Source organism: Bubalus bubalis, chromosome 10 (genome assembly GCF_019923935.1).
Source record: "Bubalus bubalis isolate 160015118507 breed Murrah chromosome 10, NDDB_SH_1, whole genome shotgun sequence".
NCBI classification, from domain to species: domain Eukaryota; kingdom Metazoa; phylum Chordata; class Mammalia; order Artiodactyla; family Bovidae; genus Bubalus; species Bubalus bubalis.
The window spans coordinates 65818563-65836594 of record NC_059166.1 but is presented as its reverse complement, the minus strand read 5'-3'; the positions used below and the strand labels follow the sequence as shown (position 1 = coordinate 65836594).

The window sequence follows — 18032 nt, the reverse complement described above, 5'->3', positions numbered from 1 at the left end:
GGTTCTTACCTTGGAAATCAAATTTTTTACAGTTTGGTATAAAAATTTAGATAACTGTCAACAGTGGTCAAAGAAGTTCCATTTTTTCCTTCCAAAAGAAATCTTAATTGATATTCAGGATAGGGCAATGGAAATAATAAATATATTTACAGTTTAATCTTACTCCTGTTTAAGATTTAATCTTATAGGACAAAATGTTCTCTTGTAAATTGTATAATTTTTCATTTCAAGGAATATGTAGACAGAACCAACTATTACATAATTATACATTTTAAGAGCTCAATTTTAAGGTTTTCATATTTTACATATATTTTTAGGAGAACCTTTTTTTAAGCTTCTAATGCCTTAAATACAGTTATCTGAGAATATCCAGGCATTCTTACTGTTTTAAACTAATAAGGCAAATTTGCCACCCTCTTAATACCATTTTAAATTTTGATGTAATAACATGATTAACCTTAACTTTTCCTCCTCGTGCTTCATTTTATAGAATCTTGAGCTCAGAAAATATATCCTCTGGATCTCTGCAGTTTCTCTGACACACACAAGATGTAATCCACAGCATCTTCCATTTAAATGACCCTTCATTTGGGCAATCAAATTGAACAGTAATCATTTTAGACTTATTAGGCACACAGCATCTCTTATCCAAGCATATTCCACAGAAAGTGGGTCTATAACTCTGAGTGCTTGCGCATCCAGAAAAGACAAATTTTTCAGCTTTGACAGGTTGGAAAGTAGGTTGGCACGTTTTTCCTTTGGGAATCTGAAAAGATATATAACAAGTGGTCACTCTTTAAACTTGATAACATTAAGTAGTCACTCTTTAAACTTGATTATAATAGTTCAGAAAAGTGATACTTCATAGAATATAGACTATTATACATACACACAGAAAATAGTTGCATTTAGGGCATTAATAGTTGCATTTTATTAATATTAATATTTATTAATAGGGTGTTAATAGTTGCATTCAGTCATGTCCAGCCCTTTTCGACCTTAAAATTCCCTCCCACAAGAGGACTTTGAAAGTCCTCCCTGTGCATCCTCCATCCACTCCCCAGTGTTTTTTTCTTATCTGCCTTTCACTTAGTTCCACAATAAATGAAAATCTTTGTTTTGTTTAATGTCAAGGGCCAAGACTTAGAGAATTAGCTAACACAGTTTAAGTAAATGGATAGATGAATAAACATCTTAATCCCTCTGAAACTGTTGACTTTCTGATAGGGAATAACTTGGGGATAAGACTGGTTTTGTAGCATTTCTAAAAATTAGTCTCGAGACAGTCATCTTGCTTAGTTCCAGAAATAGGACCAGCTCTAGTTACACCAAGCAACCTTAGAGTGTGTATTATGACATTACAGTCCTTTGGGAAGCAGTAACTAAGCAAAGCATTCTGGAAATGGTGTGGTTCCCTCTCCAAGCTGGTGATATATAACTTAGGATCAAAACTGCTCTGCTGTTCATATGTTTGTTTTCATAATTACAGTGTAGCAACCAATATCTTTTATTGATGGCTCTGATTCCACTACATAAAATTAATATAGGAAAAAGAATCTGAAAAAGATCTTCTCCTAAACAGTATACATGGTGGGGTACCACAACAAATCAGACTGATCGAGACCCGACTGTTACGTTGTTAGAATATTCTAGAATCCACAGGTTAACATTTTCTTTCTGCTCGATGAAAATTTTTCCCACAAAGTGCAGCTAGTTAATATTTGCTTTCCTTCAACATAGTTTGACTCTAAGAGTTTCATGAAGTGGTTTTATTAACAAATACCTCCAGAACACACACATACACATACTCACACTTTTCAAGAGTCTCAATATTGAATTATAATGAAGTTAAATATAATTAAACTTTACCTTTACTGTCTTTGATATATCACTGTCACAAGGCTGAATGTAACACAGTCTTTTCTCTTTCCTCATTTCACAGTTGCTGTTTTCATTGGTCACCCTGTTAGATATTCCCATCCCACATGTTCTGGAGCAAGGGGTCCACTTTGTTGCTTGCACAAGACATTTTCTTTTCCAAATCAGTGGGAGATTCCTGTATGCTAAAATAGAGGAAGGAGAGTACAGGTACTTAAATATGTATGTACTCATGCAGATAATTTTTAATCCTGATGTTTAAGCTAATAGTTTACAGATCTGAACTTTATATAATGTAACTCTGAATAAAATAAGCTGATGGTCTAATTAATTATTCTATTTTCCCTACTCCCCAAATTATCTTTTGACCAAATATTATAGTCCAGTAGCTTAGGAATAAAAATGCATTATCTTTGAGAAACTGGGTAAAATACCCATTTACTTCTTTCTGCTTAGCCCACCCCCTGAGTACTAAACAAGCGTATACTTTGATGGACAGCCACCTTTTCTCTGCTTCTTGGCTTATGCTTGATGTTATTTTCAACAGATGTTGAAACAGACATGAGTAGGATTAGGGAATTCAGGATATTAATCAGACAATGTGGTCTTATTAAATTTCATGGTTATATTAAAATCTAAAATACAAAAGTTAAATCTGAGAATTCAACTGTCAATGAGACCAGTTATTTTTTTGACCACTTAAAAATCTAGTCCTTTAGAAGATTCTCTACACTAAATAATCATATACTGAGTCATGAAAAATGTGCCATCTATTTTATTCAGTTTAATTGTTAAATTCCCTGTGGTATCAGGCCTAAACCTTCCATTGTCTAGACATTTCCTGCCACTTCAGAATGAATGGAAAGCATTTCCTTCAGGTTAATATACATCCTAAAGTGGGTGCTTCAGAAGTAAGGTAGAGATTTGAGTCTGCAATTGAACACAGCAAAATTCTGGCTACGTTACTTTAAAATGTCAATTTAAAAAGGACTGCTCCCCATGCCTTCTTGATAGGAAATATCAGTCACTTGGAAGTATGTGCTGTCTTTGCATACAATGATACTTTGTCAGTTTTATTACAGTAGGATCTTGCAACTGCACACAGAACTAAGGGAGAGGAAGCAGAAAAATGGAGATACCTGGAAGGCAGGCAGCAGTTTAAAGACATCAGCGCAGGAAGCAGGGTAAAAGCCTGGCGCATCTGCAATAAATAAAAGTAGCTTAAATTGTCGTGTTACCAGTAATCCCCCTCAGAGTTAAGCCAAGAGCTGCAGTTCAGGAAATGTGCTTAGCATTCATTTAAGGGCAAGAAAACTGGAAGAAATTGTAAAAGTTTAGTGTCTAATGAGCAGTGAGTAAAGCATAGAGGCATCAAGTCATTGCATGCTTCCTGCTGTCCAAGTAAAAGCTAGATTCCAACTATGGACTCTGGAATTAACTAAGTTACTAGACAAATACATCTTAAAGTATGTGTGTGTCCTTGTGCTTCATTTTAAAAGCAAACTTGTTTGGGCCTGTAAGTACAGTTTTAAAGGTAAGCAAGAGATATTAAACTGAACATATACATCCTCTGAAACAAATCTAGGTCTGTATATTAATAAACAGCACTTTAGAGAGTCTAATTTTTTGTAGCAAAGCACTAACCACTAAGAATGACCATCTGACTGTGTCCTACACCAGGTTCCAAGTGAATCCACTGAAGCCACTCTACAAATGAGACCAACTTGACTTTGATCCAAAGGCCTTTCGGTTCGGTTCAGTTCAGTTCAGTCGCTCAGTCGTGTCTGACTCTTTGTGACCCCATGAATTGTAGCACGCCAGGCCTCCCTGTCCATCACCAACTCCTGGAGTTCACTCAGACTCACGTCCATCGAGTCAGTGATGCCATCCAGCCATCTCATCCTCTGTCGTCCCCTTCTCCTGCCCCCAATCCCTCCGAGCATCAGAGTCTTTTCCGATGACCTGGGGACAACTGCTGCTCTGAGTTGGTCTCACCAGGGAGGTTCACAAATGGGTCCTAAAAACTTGTCACGCAGATTCAATGCAGAAAATCAACTGATCTTGTCTATTTGGAAAAAGAATTTGGCTTATAATTTTAAAAAGTTTTAGAGCATTAGTAGTATCAGGCTGTTAGCTGAAAAGCCATATATGGTAAATGCCTATTTTCCATAGCCTGTTAAATTTTTTTTGAATTAACAGTCATAATTGGAATCCCAGAGGATGTTCCCCACTTTAAGAATTAGGTTTTAAAGATCTAAAACTTATTTCTCTGATTATGGTTGCTTTTATTAACTATTCCTATAACACAAGTGAATTTAGGAGTCTTTAGCATATATAAATACTCCATATTTCCATGGCACCTTTCATTTACTAAGCTTTAAGTTTCAAGAAAAAGCCAGTCTTGATTTCTGAATGAAAACATGGATGTGAATAATAACAGGCATGAGTATTGCCCCCTTTTGAGTCCTTCACCTGTGCTTCAGCTGCTGGCAATTTTGAAAACTCTGTCCCCCCAAAAACCCCAGCACCTAAATAAGGTGCTAACTCAGAGCAGACCAAATACAAGGGTCACGAATACAGTGACACCAACTATAAATGGCCAGGTGCTCCAGCTGAGTAATGCAGAATCTCACTGTAAGTTTCTGACTCCTCACATACCTGGCAACCTACTTAAAGATGCCTGTGTGCACATTTATTTAGAGGCTGGTAATTATTAAGCTTCACTTTCAGAGTGAAGGAAAGGGTAATTTTATCTATTTTTAGAAATATTTACAAATTCAACAAATACCCTCTAATATTTTTCATCAGTAGCCTTTCATTTCTGCTTTTACCATACAAAAGAGTTGTATTGGAACTGGATAGTTCATACTTCTTGCCCATAATAATACAAACAAAAGTTTTTCCAGGCTAGGGTACATGTCAACAATATTTGGTCAGTTTTCCTATGCATGAGCATGCTAAGTCACTTCAGTTGTGTCCAATTCTTTGCAACCCTGTGGACTATAGCCTGCCAGGCTCCTCTGTCTGTGGGATTCTCCAGGGAAGAATACTGGAGTGAGTTGCCATGCCCTCCACCAGGGGATCTTCCTGACCCAGGGATTGAACCCACATCTCTTAACATCTCCTGTACTGGCAGGCAAGTTCTTTACCACTAGCACCATCTGGGAAGCCCTGAGAGGTTAAATGGAAATAAGTAGAGGTAGTAATTTAGAAGAATTTCCTGACCTAGTAGAAAACTGGAATAGTTTGGGAGTTCTCTAGTGGTTAAGATTCAGTACTCTCACTGCCATGGCCTGGGTTCAATTCCTGGTTGGGGAACTGAGATCCTTCCTGCAAAGCCACCTGACCAAAACAAAAAAAAAAAAAAGGAAAAAAATCTAAAACACTATAAAATTCCCTTTTCAGATACTTAAAGCATACCTGCCTGAGGCAAAGACCAAGTACAATGGCACACTCAAACTAAATCTCACACTGACCACTAATCAGTAAGTGCGTACTGAGTCCCTTGGTACATAAAAGGAACACGAAAGAAAACCAGGCAAAGTCGGACGTGAGAACTAGTTCTACATAACAAGCACCTGGCATTGTTTTGTAGCTTGTTGAGAGCTGTTTCTGTGACGACCCCAGGCCACATTTTGACTGATCAGTCTTCTCTCCACCTTTAGCCCCTGAGCAGTGCCTCTTGGCCAGCTTTGGTATGAACAGAGGTGTGCATCCGATGGCCCCGCTGACACACAGGCAGCTGAACAGGGGACTGGGCTGAAACACCTGGCCATTCTGATAATGCACCCCGTTGAACTCACATCCCACAGCGATGAGATCTGAAAGGAGAAAAGAACAGAATCACCAAAGAACTGCTAGTCTAGACCTCCAGCTGGAAACCCTAGAGCAAACTGCTCTCTCCTTTATGTAGTTCTCAATTTCCTTGGTTCCATCTGGAACCTCCTTCACAGAACATCTGTAAAAAGTGAACATGAGACATTTTCGTTAGATTTGGAGATAATCCTCCCCAAGTGATCACCTTCAAAATTCAGACCCTGTTCTGCAGTAAATTAAAAAAAAAAAAAAAAAAACCCACTATGAATACAGCACTGTGTGCGTGCTGCATGCTAAGTCACTTCAGTTGTGTCCGATTCTGCAACCCCACGGACTGTAGCCCACCAGGCTCCTCTGTCCATGGGATTTCCCAGGCAAGAATACTGGAATGGGTTGCCGTTTCCTTTTCCAGGGGATCTTCCCAAACCAGGATCAAACATGCATCTCTTACATCTCCTGCACTGGCAGGCCAGTTGTTTACCACGAGTGCCATCTGGAAACCCCCATAATACAGCACTGGGATGAATACACACTGAGATGACTGTAAACCTCAGAGCTGAGCTGATGGCTGGTGAGACACATATCCCCAGATGTTCACTAATAGGCTGGGATATTGTCCTAGAAAGTTGGGGTAAGTGAATGGATGAAGAAATCATTATCTGTTTACAATACTGCACAGTAACTGATTTTGTTTTTAAGAGAACTGGAAGAAAATGTTCACTTCCTCTGAGGGGTATCTTGACCTGGATCAGCAGTTCTCACAAAGTGTGGTCCATCTGAAAGGGCAGTACCTGAGGCCCTTTCACAGAACTGGAAGGTCAAAACTTTTTCAGAGCACCAAGATGTGACCGATTTTGTTCACTCAGTTGATATTTGCTCCGAACGTGCAAAAGGACTGGTGGCTGAAATGGCTGCTGGCACCTTAGAATGACCATGTCAGACTGTACATGTTAGCCATGGTATTTTTCCTTGCCATGCACTTGTACAGAAGTATACTTTTTTTTTAAAAAAAAAAAAGAGTTCTTAGTTTTACTAAGAATGTCTTTAACAACACAGATTTTATTAAATCTTAATGATCAAAACATCGTTTTAATATTCCATGTGAAAAAACAGGAAGTATGCATAGGGCTTTCCTGTAAATACTGTACCAAAGTACGATAGTTACCTGGAGGAGAAGCACCTAGGTTACTGTTTCAGTTGTGGACCTAACTAGCCACATTTTTAGTGGTAATTTCCCCAGAAGAAGTGACTGAGCGACACATCATGGTTATTCAGACTTGGGTATTTGGCAGATATTTTCTTAAAAATCAACAAGGTGAGCCTATCACTTCAAGGAAAACAACTGACAGTACTTATCGCCAATGACAGAATTTAAGGCTGTCGAGCAAAAATCAGAAATCTGGAAAACTTGTGTCCAACACTGAGATCTTTATACCTACCCAAGACGTAGGCTTTTCTGATGAGTTTGGTACTAAATAATGTGATTTAAAAAAGAAAAAAATCTCCATAAACCATTGTTCCAAACTGGTATTTTCCAAATAACTAGTGTATGCTATTGTTAAAAAATTATGCATGAGGAAAAGCCCTGTTCCAAGTGGGTCTTTGACTAAACCAATGTATTTTAATGTCACAGAGTCTGATAAGTTCATCAACGTAGTTTCAGAGTCCACATGATTAGCAGTGATGCAGCTAATTTTTCGAAACTCCACTTCAGTTATAATATGAGAAAAATATAATTATTTCAAAAGTTAAAACATTCCTTCCTTTTCCAGCAATATATCTGTGTGAGGCTGGAATCCCTTCATATATTCCAATCTAAAACAACATATAGCAATATACTGAATGCAGAAGCAGATGTAAGACATTAGAGAGATTTGCAAAAATGTCAAAGAATTCCACTTTCACTCGTCTCTAAATTTTTCTTTGTTTTTAAAGTAAGTTCTTTCACAAATAATATTATTTCTATTAATTTGCAATGGGCAGGTTATTTCATTTCAAATGAATTAGTAAATAGTTTTAAATTTCTAACCCATTAAATGCCAAGAAATAATTGATAAACAGAACCTCTTTGGGTCCTTATTAATTTATAAGACTAAAGGGATCCTCAGACCAAAAAAAAGGTTGAAAACCATTGTTCTATATGACGAATCAGCACATTCTCTGTAAAGTTATATGGCCTTTATAGACTATTTGGTCTCTGTTGCAACTACTAGATGCTGCTATTATAAAGCAGCCACAGACTATATGTAACTGAACTGGCATGGCGGTTCTCTGATGAGACATCATTTACAGAAACAGACTGTGGGCCAGATTTGGTCCCAGAGTCACAGTTTGTGACCCCAGTTATAGATCATCCCCATCCCCATTCTCATGGCTGTGCTCTGTTACGATACTCATCGTACTGTACATGAAATTACATTTTTGAGAATTTACTACATACCAGATATTGTGATACCAGATATTTGGGGTTTTGTGTCATCATTTCATTTGACCTTCCTAAGAACTCTATAAGATAGAAAGTACATACGATATAACTGAGCCAGAGAGGTTAGGCAACTTGTTCAAGGTCACTCTGCAGACAGAGTTCAGAATCTGAACCCAGAGATAATCAATATAATAAACCATGAAATTAAAAGATGCTTACTTCTTGGAAGGAAAGTTATGACCAACCTAGACAGCATATTAAAAAGCAGAGACATTACTTTGCCAACAAAGGTCCGTCTAGTCAAGGCTATGGTTTTCCAGTGCTCATGTATGGATGTGCGAGTTGGACTATAAAGAAAGCTGAGCGCCGAAAAATTGATGCTTTTGAACTGTGGTGTTGGAGAAGACTCTTGAGAGTCCCTTGGACTGCAAGGAGATCCAACCAGTCCATCCTAAAGGAGATCAGTCCTGGGTGTTCATTGGAAGGACTGATGTTGAAGCTGAAACTCCAATACTTTGGCCACCTGATGCAAACATCTGACTCACTGGAAAAGACCCTGATGCTGGGAAAGACTGAGGGCAGGAGGAGAAAGGGACGACAGAGGATGAGATGGTTGGATGGCATCACCGACTCAATGGACATGGGTCTGGGTGGACTCCGGGAGTTGGTGATGGACAGGGAGGCTTGGTGTGCTGTGGTTCATGGGGTCACAAAGAGTCGGACATGCTGAGTGACTGAACTGAACTGACAGAGGCATCAGGCTCCTGAACTTGAATAATTCCACACATTTACGCCAGCTCCAGAGACGTGCTCTCAGCCCACACTCACAACTTAACTTCTGCTAGTAATTAATCTTCCCACTTAGACTGCTCTACAGAGTAACTTAACCACTCAGTTGACATGAATATTTCCCCTTCCCTTAGAAATTTTACTTTTTATTCCTAAATAAATCAACATCTTCGATTATTGTTAAGGCATAGAAATTTAGATGGTCTTGAGCAGTCTCCCCAGGTAGCGATAGTGGTTAAGAAACCACCTGCCAATGCAGGGGACATAAGAAACACGGGTTTGATCCCTGGGTCCAGAAGGTCCTCTGGAGGACAGCATGACAACCCACTCCAGTATTCTTGCCTGGAGAATCCCAGTGGACAGAGGAGCCTGGTGAGCTACAGTCTACAAGGTTGCAAAGAGTCAGACATGACTGAAGCAACTGAGCGCACTCCAGTCTCCAGAGCTAAGACCCTCCCTTCATAAAGCTGAGGGCCTAATTGAGATTTGGGGTGCCCCACCCTCTTTCTTACAAATCTGCCTCAGTAAAAAGTACAGTAACTTGATGGTTAGTTCGGAAGGCTGAGATTAAAGAAGTGTATCAATACTAGAGATATATACTTACATATTAAGAAAGAATATTTTTCAGGTACACAAAAGGCTGAATTCAGATTGCATTTGATAGTATAACAAAAACTGTCCTTTTTGCCATTTTAATAAGTCAGGCTGTTTACATAATTTCTCCTATTTTTATCACTAAAAGAACTTCAAGATCATTTCAATGGAATAAAACAACGGGTTTCTGAACGTGTGTGTAACATCTGCTCAGTTCAAATGTGTTCAATATGACAAGGCCAGTCTCACTGGTGCATGAAAACTAAGCCCACCTCAGATTTAGTCAAATGAAGATGATTATTCCAATGTAAAACTGCAGAAATAAGTCCTGTCTAGACTCAACATCTTCCAGCCGGTCCAGAAGGAAACACTTACATGCACACACTCCGGTCTCGTACCTAGGCCTGTCTGCTGAGTAGTCACAGTACAGCCCTTTGTGGGGGTCACAGAGGTCAGCTTCGTTGCAGGTGTCCCCTGGCTGCCTGGCACAGATTTTACAGCATCCGCAGCCATCTCTCACCAGGCTCACTCCAGGAGGGCAGCTGGGCTTCCGACGGGGGCACTGACAGGGCCAGTGACAAAACTGCTTTCGATGGTGCGTTTCTGCCACCTCTGCAGGACTTCCTTCGACTGCTGTGTCTGACAGCCCAGCATCCTGGGCCCTGCAGCAGAACTTCATTGGACAATAAAGGTGGTGTTAGAAATGGTTCCTCAAACCAACTTCAGAGGTTTTCTAGAAATAGATATCACCCAAATTATTAATACTAGAATACAGCGTGGTAAGTTGTAATAATATCTATCAGTATTTGACATGATTGTGCATGCATGCTCAGTCACGTCAGACTCTTTGTGACCCCATGGACTGTGGCCCACCAGGCTCCTCTGTCCATGGGTCCATGCAATTTCCCAGGCAAGACTAGAGCAGGTTGCCATTTCCTTCTCCAGGGGATCTTCCCAACCCAGCAATCGAATCCGCATCTCCTGCATCGCCTGCTTTGATAGCAGCTTTGTCACTGAGCCACCTGGGAAGTCCGATCGACATGATCAGTCTCTCCTTAAACTTTTCTGCACTCAGCTTCCAACACATGACTCTTTCTTACTCCTCCTTTCTCACCGATGGCTCCTTCTCAGTCTCCTCTGCTGGTTTCTTCTCATCTCTGAGCACTGGAGCTCCCTGGGGGTAAGTGCTCTAAAGTGACATTCCTGGTTGTATCTCGTATCTCCACCCAGGCTTCTCTTCTGAGCTCAGACTCAAACTGCCTACTTAACAGATCTCCACTTAGACATGCAATAAGCATAGCAAACTTCACAAGATCAGACACATCCTCCCAATTCTTCCTTCCAATCTGCTCTCCCTTATAAGGGAAAGAGAGAGGCAGGTGCGTCAGAGGAGATGTGATGCTAGAACCAGACGGAACATGAGGCTGCTGCTGAAGGGAGGTCACGGGCCAAGGAATGCAGGCAGCTTATGAAAGTCAGAAAAGGCAAAGGGCACATTCCCCCTAGATGCCCCAGATGGAACACAGCCCTGCTTTGATTTTAGCTCTGATTTTAGACTACAGAGGCCAGAACTGCAAAAGAATAAATCTGCACTGTTTGTGCCACTAAGATTGTAGCCATTTGTTTCAGTAGCAACAGGAAATGATGCACTCTCTGTAACAAAGGAAGACTATGGGGCTCAGACTGCTTAAGATACTCCAGGTCACACATCAAGTAAATAGAAGAAAAGGTACTTAAACCAGGCAGGCAGCTTCCAGAACCTTCCCACCTCCCTTCCCTCGTCCGGGTCTTGCCACAGATCAGATTGGATATTGAACAGATCACTGAATCTCTGCATCTGGTTCTCCTCTCCAGCCCAGACTCTCCCCATGGGCTCACAACTAGCTCAATCCTTTCTGCAGGATTTCTCCCACTTTGATGTCCCACAAGGACCTCACTTTCTTGCCCCAAGAAACTGCTCTCAGCTGGTCCCCATTTTAGTGAATGGTGTGACACCATCCACTGAGTTTCCCAGCCTTGCCTGCTCCATCTCCTTCCTCCCTCACACTTGAAGGTCACAGACCTGCAGGGAGGTCCAAGCTCCTGAGCACAGCATCTAGGGCCCTCCTTGTCTCTTGAGTTCTTTACATCCCTTGCTGCTGCTGCTGCTAAGTCGCTTCAGTCGTGTCCGACTCTGTACAACCCCATAGACAGCAGCCACCAGGCTCCCCCATCCCTGGGATTCTCCAAGCAAGAACACTGGAGTGGGTTGCCATTTCCTTCTCCAATGCATGAAAGTGAAGAGTGAAAGTGAAGGCACTCAGTCATGTCCGACTCCTAGCGACCCCATGGACTGCAGCCCACCAGGCTCCTCCGTCCATGGGATTCTCCAGGCAAGAGTACTGGAGTGGGCCACCATTACCTTCTCTTAGCTTCCAGCAAATGAAAATGCCTGCAGTTCCCTGCATATCTGAGGTTGTTCAATCTTCCTACAAACTTCTTCACCCACCCCCCACACTCCCTCACTGAGTTACCACCTTTTCCAGAAAACTTTCTGTAACTTCTCCATGCTCCCTTTTACCTGTGTACTGAAACTGTGAATAAGTGCCTGTCTTCATCACTTGCCATAAAGCTACCTAACCACAGGAACCTGAGGTTCACTTGCTGGTGTATTACTAGCACTTAGAACAGAGCCTGGCAAGTAATTTCTGTAATTCTCAACTTTTATTTGATGGAACTGAAGGCAGTTAGATTGATCCAGAGATCTAAACCTCTTTCCAACTTAAAAACCCTACACTTTAAAGTATCTGTTTGAAATTCCACCATTAAATCTTCAGCCTTTTTTTTTTCCTTACCACTGATGAAATATGTATTCTCCAGAGTAACACTTTCAGCTACTATTTGAGTTGAATGTACAATGTGAGAATAGACTTTGAGGGTACATGCTGGGCTTCTGGAGGATGAGGAGGGGCAATGGAAATTCAAAATGTGAAAGGAGTAGAAATAGCAAGGGTAGAAACAGTGAGTGCCTGCTTCTCATTCTTGCCCAGGTTCAGCCGTGGTTACCAGGGACCCCTCGCCAGGCTCAGTGGCCTTTCAGCGGGGCTCATGCTCCTGAACTCTCTGTCCCCACGTGACCCCCCCTCTCTAAGGCACTGGACTCTCAATTCTCTGCTCTCCCTTGACTTGCATGACACCAGCCCCTCCCTGTCACCACAACCCGATTCTATCCCTACCTCTGGACATATTTTGTCAATCTCCTTTGCAGGCTCCTGTAACCCTAAATTTGACTTAGATTTAGGTTCCTGGGTGCTTCATGACCTTAATGGATTGCTGATCTCACTGTCTCCACTCTCACCCACCCTCTTGCCTTCGTTTTTAACCCTGCTGCTACTGCTAAATTGCTTCAGTCGTGTCTGACTCTGCGTGACCCCATAGACGGCAGCCCACCAGGCTCCCCCGTCCCTGGGATTCTCCAGGCAAGAACACTGGAGTGGATTGCCATTTCCTTCTCCAATGCATGAAAGTGAAAAGTGAAAGTGAAGTTCCTCAGTCATGTCCAACTCTTAGCGACCCCATGGACTGTAGCCTACCAGGCTCCTCTGCCCATGGGATTTTCCAGGCAAGAGTACTGGAGTAAGGTGCCATTGCCTTCTCCGTTTTAACCCTATGCAGCTTCAAATATAAATTTCCATCCAGGACGACTCCACTGAGCTCAGACCCACATAGCTGACTGCCTACTGGACATCTCCACTAGCATCTCCTACAGGAAAACTCACATAACAGACTCATCATTGGCCCACCCACCTGAGACAGTGTTTCCATACTCTGGAGGTAGGAAGTTGGGAGTCATCCAGGTCCTCTTCCTCTCCCGCACCTCCTACGGTCATTTAGCAACTAATCCTTCTTACCATCCTCATATCCCTAAAACTAGACCTTCTTCCCTCATTTTCACTGCTACTGAGTACTGTTGCAGTAAGTTCCTAACTGGTCGCCTTCTCTCAAGAAGGACTTCAATGAATCTCCCACTTTTTAAGGATCTTTTTAAAAAATATCTGTTGGTGCCCAGCATCTCCACCAACAAACAAACAAAAACGTATCTGATTTTACTTCTCATCTTAAAACCCATCAGTGGCTCCCTACTGTCAAGAGTATACAGTCCAAACTTCTGAGCAGGGTATCTAAACCCTATGGGTGCTGATTCCCGCCTTCCTCTCTAGCTGCATTGCTCAATGCACTCTCCTCCCATGCCATGCACTTGACAAGAGGGACCAGGCTGGCTTCTCCTCATGTTGCTTCCTCTAATGAAGTGCCCATTCCCCAAACTTCCCACCTGGGGACACATGTTTATCTTTCTAGTTCTTGAAGCATTTCTATATAATCTCCAAGGTGACAAAGTAACACTGTTGAAAACCAAGGATAGAGAGAAAATCCTGGAATCGGTCTAAGAAAGGGAGAGCATTACATACAAGAGAAAAAACAATAAATATGTGATCTGACGTCTCATTAAAAGAAGGAAACCAAGATGTCCTTCAGTAGGTAACTGGATAAACTGTGGCACATCCAGACAATGGAGTAATATTTCAGTGCTAAAAGCAAATGAGCCATCAAGCCTTGAAAAGACAGGCATATTACTAAGTGAAAGAAGTCAACTGGAAAATTCTACATAGTGTATGATTCCAACTATATGACATTCTGGAAAGGGCAAAATGAAGAAGACAGTAAAAAGATCAGTGGTTGTCAGGGGTTGAGGGAAGGGATAAACAGGGAGAACACAAAGGATATTTTGGAAAGTGAAAATGCTCTGTATGATACTATAGTAGTGGATACACATTATCATGCATTTGCCCAAACTCACAGAAGGCACCCCACCAAGAGTGAAAGCTCATGTAAGCAATGACAATGAATGGTTATGATGTGTCAATGTAGGTTCACTAGGTTCATGTAGAACTCCTATTACAATGTAGTTCATTAGTTGTAGCAAAGGTACCACTGTTGCGGCAGACACTGATAATCAGGGAGTGGAGGGGGCAGGCTGCAGCAGGTGGTACACAGGAAATCTCTGAAACCTTCCTCTCAAATTTGCTGTGACCCTAAAACACCACCAGAATATTATGGCTTTAAAAAAGGAGAAGGAAACCAAGAACAAGACACATCCTGAGACAATGCCAAGAGGCGGGGAGGTGGGGGGGGAGAAACTGTCAACCTGGGACTCTATCTCCAGTGGAACTATCTTTCAAAAATGAAGGTGAAATTAAAGACATTTCCAGATAAACAAAACCTGAGAGCAACTGTTGCTAGCATGCCTGCCTCACAAGTGGTAGTAAAGGAAGCTCTTCCACCTAAAGGGAAGATTACAACAGACAGTATGCTAGAAATATAAGAAGAAATCAAGGGCGCTGGAAATGGCAAATATGTGGGTAAATATAAAGAATTACATATAATTTTCTCTTTTCAGATATTTTTATTGTTTTCAAAATCAAAATATTAAGACAATAAAAGAATCATCAGAATAATACAACAGAAAGAATGAAGGCTTTGACCACAGAGCTACGCTTATCTTAGATAACATTCATTTATTTGATCTTTGAGCTTCAATCCTCCTCTGTAAAACAGGATCAATAATATCAACTTTGCAAGATTATTTTGAGTTACTATCTTAACCACTAAAGTGTGAAGCACATTTCTTGGCACATATTAGATTTTCTATACATGGTAGGTACTATCAAACCCTTCAAAAATTCAGGCCCTTAACTTTGCCATTAAGCATAATATTTTCTTGTTGCTCTATCTATAACCTCTTTTTGTTTTTGTTTTTTTATTTTGGGCACATCTCTCTCTGTTGGAACACTTGCTGCTTAGGGATATGCTGTGGTTCTCAATCCACACAAGTGGCAGGCATTTTCCTAAAGGGCAGTGGACCAGGTGATAGACAGCCCCATCTCCCTCCTACTGGGGAAAAGCATCTCTCCATCCGTCCACATAATGGTACCACTGACAATCTTGTTATGACCCTTTTAAGATCTTAAATCTCTCCATATATAACAATTTTCAACCCCCCGTTTTCTAAAATACATCTGCTGCTTAACTACCTCAATCAAATTAACTCATATACACACATCCTTGTATTCTAAAACACCAGGTTTCAAAAGCTCTGTCCTCTGAACTAGCAAAAACCTCCATGTAGATAAATCCATAAAATAAGCCACCCCATTTCAATCGTCTTGATTGAAAAAAAAAAAATGCTAAAGCAAAGAATCCCTCATAGTGAATTAAACTTCCCTTTGGTCTGCTGCTCAAAATATTTAAAAATCCTGTGGACTGATTCTGTCTCATGAAAAGAGAAAAACACATGGGTTAAGAAAAGACCAAAAAAAAATAGAATGTTTTAAAAAATATTAAGTGTTTGCTTCGAAGTGTTCTCAAACAACCACAGGCTTAGCTGAAAAGGGCCGTCAGGGTCACTTTTTCCAGCAGCTCTGTGCAGTTCGCCCGCCTGGCGCCGGCAGAGGGGCACCGCCACCCACCCCGCCCGCAGGGCAGCCAGCTCTAGGCAGACTCCAGTTAAAAAAAGAAAAAAATACATTTTATGAAAACCTGGGGGCTGTTCAAACATATCAGAAGCAGGATTAAGTGCCCTACCCCAAAAGGGAGCAACGTTTTCCACTCTTCCCGGAAGCTAATGAACTAAAACAGGACTTGATTAGAAGAAGAACATGGCTCCCTACTCGTCTGGAGCTATTTCCACAAGAAACGCACCCCTCCACTTCCCCCTTCTTCTCTTCCTTTTTAATTTCTGACCTGAGGAAATGAGGGCCACCGCAGCCCCCGGGGGGACGGAGCGGCGGGAGAGCCAGGACGTACCTGCGACAGTGCGGCCAGGAGAAGCGTGGAGAGCAGCGGCCCCCGCATGGCCCCGGGCTGGCCTCGCGCAGCCGGAGATGCTGCGAGGCCGGCGCACAAGGCTCTCCTCTGTCTCCTGGAGGAAGGACCCACGCCTCCACCTCCCAGCTCCCGACTTTGTGCTCCAGCTCTCAGGCTCTGCTTTCGCTTTCCCAGATCCCTTTTAATACCCTGTTTACTTTCAGGCGACTCTTCACATATTTACCTTCGCGGTGGCCTGGAGCGTGCTTCTCCCGGGACTGAGAGGGGGCAGACCAAGGGTGACTTCTGTTTGAAGGAACTGTTGTTCTTCCCGCTCCCGGAGATCAGAGCCAGCCTTGAGCAAAAGGGTGATGTTAGACGCGGTTACCGCCTTAACCCTCAGCCTCTCCTCTGGGTTTGCCGCCCCAGGCCCTCTCTCTGCTGCTTGCTTGTTCTCCAGGGGCCCTCAAAACACAGGGGCAATTCTGGCCTCTGACCACCCCATCACAGCCTGCTGCTGCTGCTGCTAAGTCACTTCAGTTGTGTCCGACTCTGTGTGACCCCCATGGACGGCAGCCTACCAGGCTCCCCCGTCCCTGGGATTCTCCAGGCAAGAACACTGGAGTGGGTTGTCATTTCCTTCTCCAATGCATGAAAGTGAAAAGTGAAAGTGAAGTCCCTCAGTCATGTCTGACTCTTAGTGACCCCATGGATTGCAGCCTACCAGGCTCCTCCGTCCATGGGATTTTCCAGGCAAGAGTACTGGAGTGGGGTGCCATTGCCTTCTCCGCCATCACAGCCTGCCCCTGCCCAATTCTCCCACCACATTGTAACAGGTCCGCCCCACCTTCCCTCACTCAGCAGCTTCTTATCGCAGTGCAGGGTGCTTACCTCGGTTACAGCATGTTTCTCCTTCCAGGTGATTAGGTTTGGAAATACTGTAGATGGAACCCAGGTGGACGCCTACAGTCTGGGGCCCGAGAGAAGCCGCTTTCTGCGGCCACAGCCCCATGACAGACCAAAGTTAACCCCAATCTTTTAGGGCTAAGACAAAACAGTTACACCAGTGGCAACCACTCATTTAACAGATGAAGATTTTTTTAAAAGCCCCTTCCCTTCTAATTCTCACCTCCCCAGCATGTGTGGTCACCAGCCCATCTCCTCCTGTGTCCAGTAGTTTGTGGCTTTGTTACCCAGCTTTCAACTATGCTCTTTGTCTGTGTATCTTGGGGCACCTCCGATGGGGTTTTGTCTTCTGTGGATCCAGTGGCCCATCTTCCTGCCCCCATTCTAGGGCCAATTTCTATTCCCTGTGATCTGTCCCCTGTCTTCGATTTACCTGTTACCTCTCCTGGGCTCACTGCTCACCTCTCTTTCTGTGTATAAAGACACAGTGACTGAAGGCCCAAGACCTGGAGAAAAACTGGGCTTCCTGCCAACAACAAGGACTCTGGGATCCTCAGAGAGCCAGGGACTCCATAAAATGTGCAAACATACCCCACATGGTTTACTAAGTAGTTAATTACACCGTAATCACACACACACCAAACAACAAGGAATACCCAGTGTAGGTATGATGTCAACTCCTCATCTTCCTGCCTAAGAAATAGGATAAAACCCGTGTAACAGGGAAAAACTTTCGTATTCTATTACAAGTTAATCACTAAAGGGATGTTGCCTATAAGCT

General features: G+C 42.5%; 1 protein-coding gene across 1 annotated transcript; it reads right to left on the bottom strand.

Moving 5' to 3' along the window:
* Positions 1 to 419: 419 nt before the first annotated feature.
* On the bottom strand, positions 420 to 16549 carry CCN6 (cellular communication network factor 6). The gene is made up of 5 exons (XM_006070088.4): positions 16346 to 16549; positions 9878 to 10175; positions 5457 to 5699; positions 1870 to 2063; positions 420 to 766 (listed from the first exon to the last, which is right to left on the bottom strand). Exons 1-5 carry the CDS (start codon positions 16391 to 16393, stop codon positions 485 to 487), a joined length of 1065 nt encoding a protein of 354 aa, XP_006070150.2. The 5' UTR covers positions 16394 to 16549; the 3' UTR covers positions 420 to 484.
* Positions 16550 to 18032: the final 1483 nt, after the last annotated feature.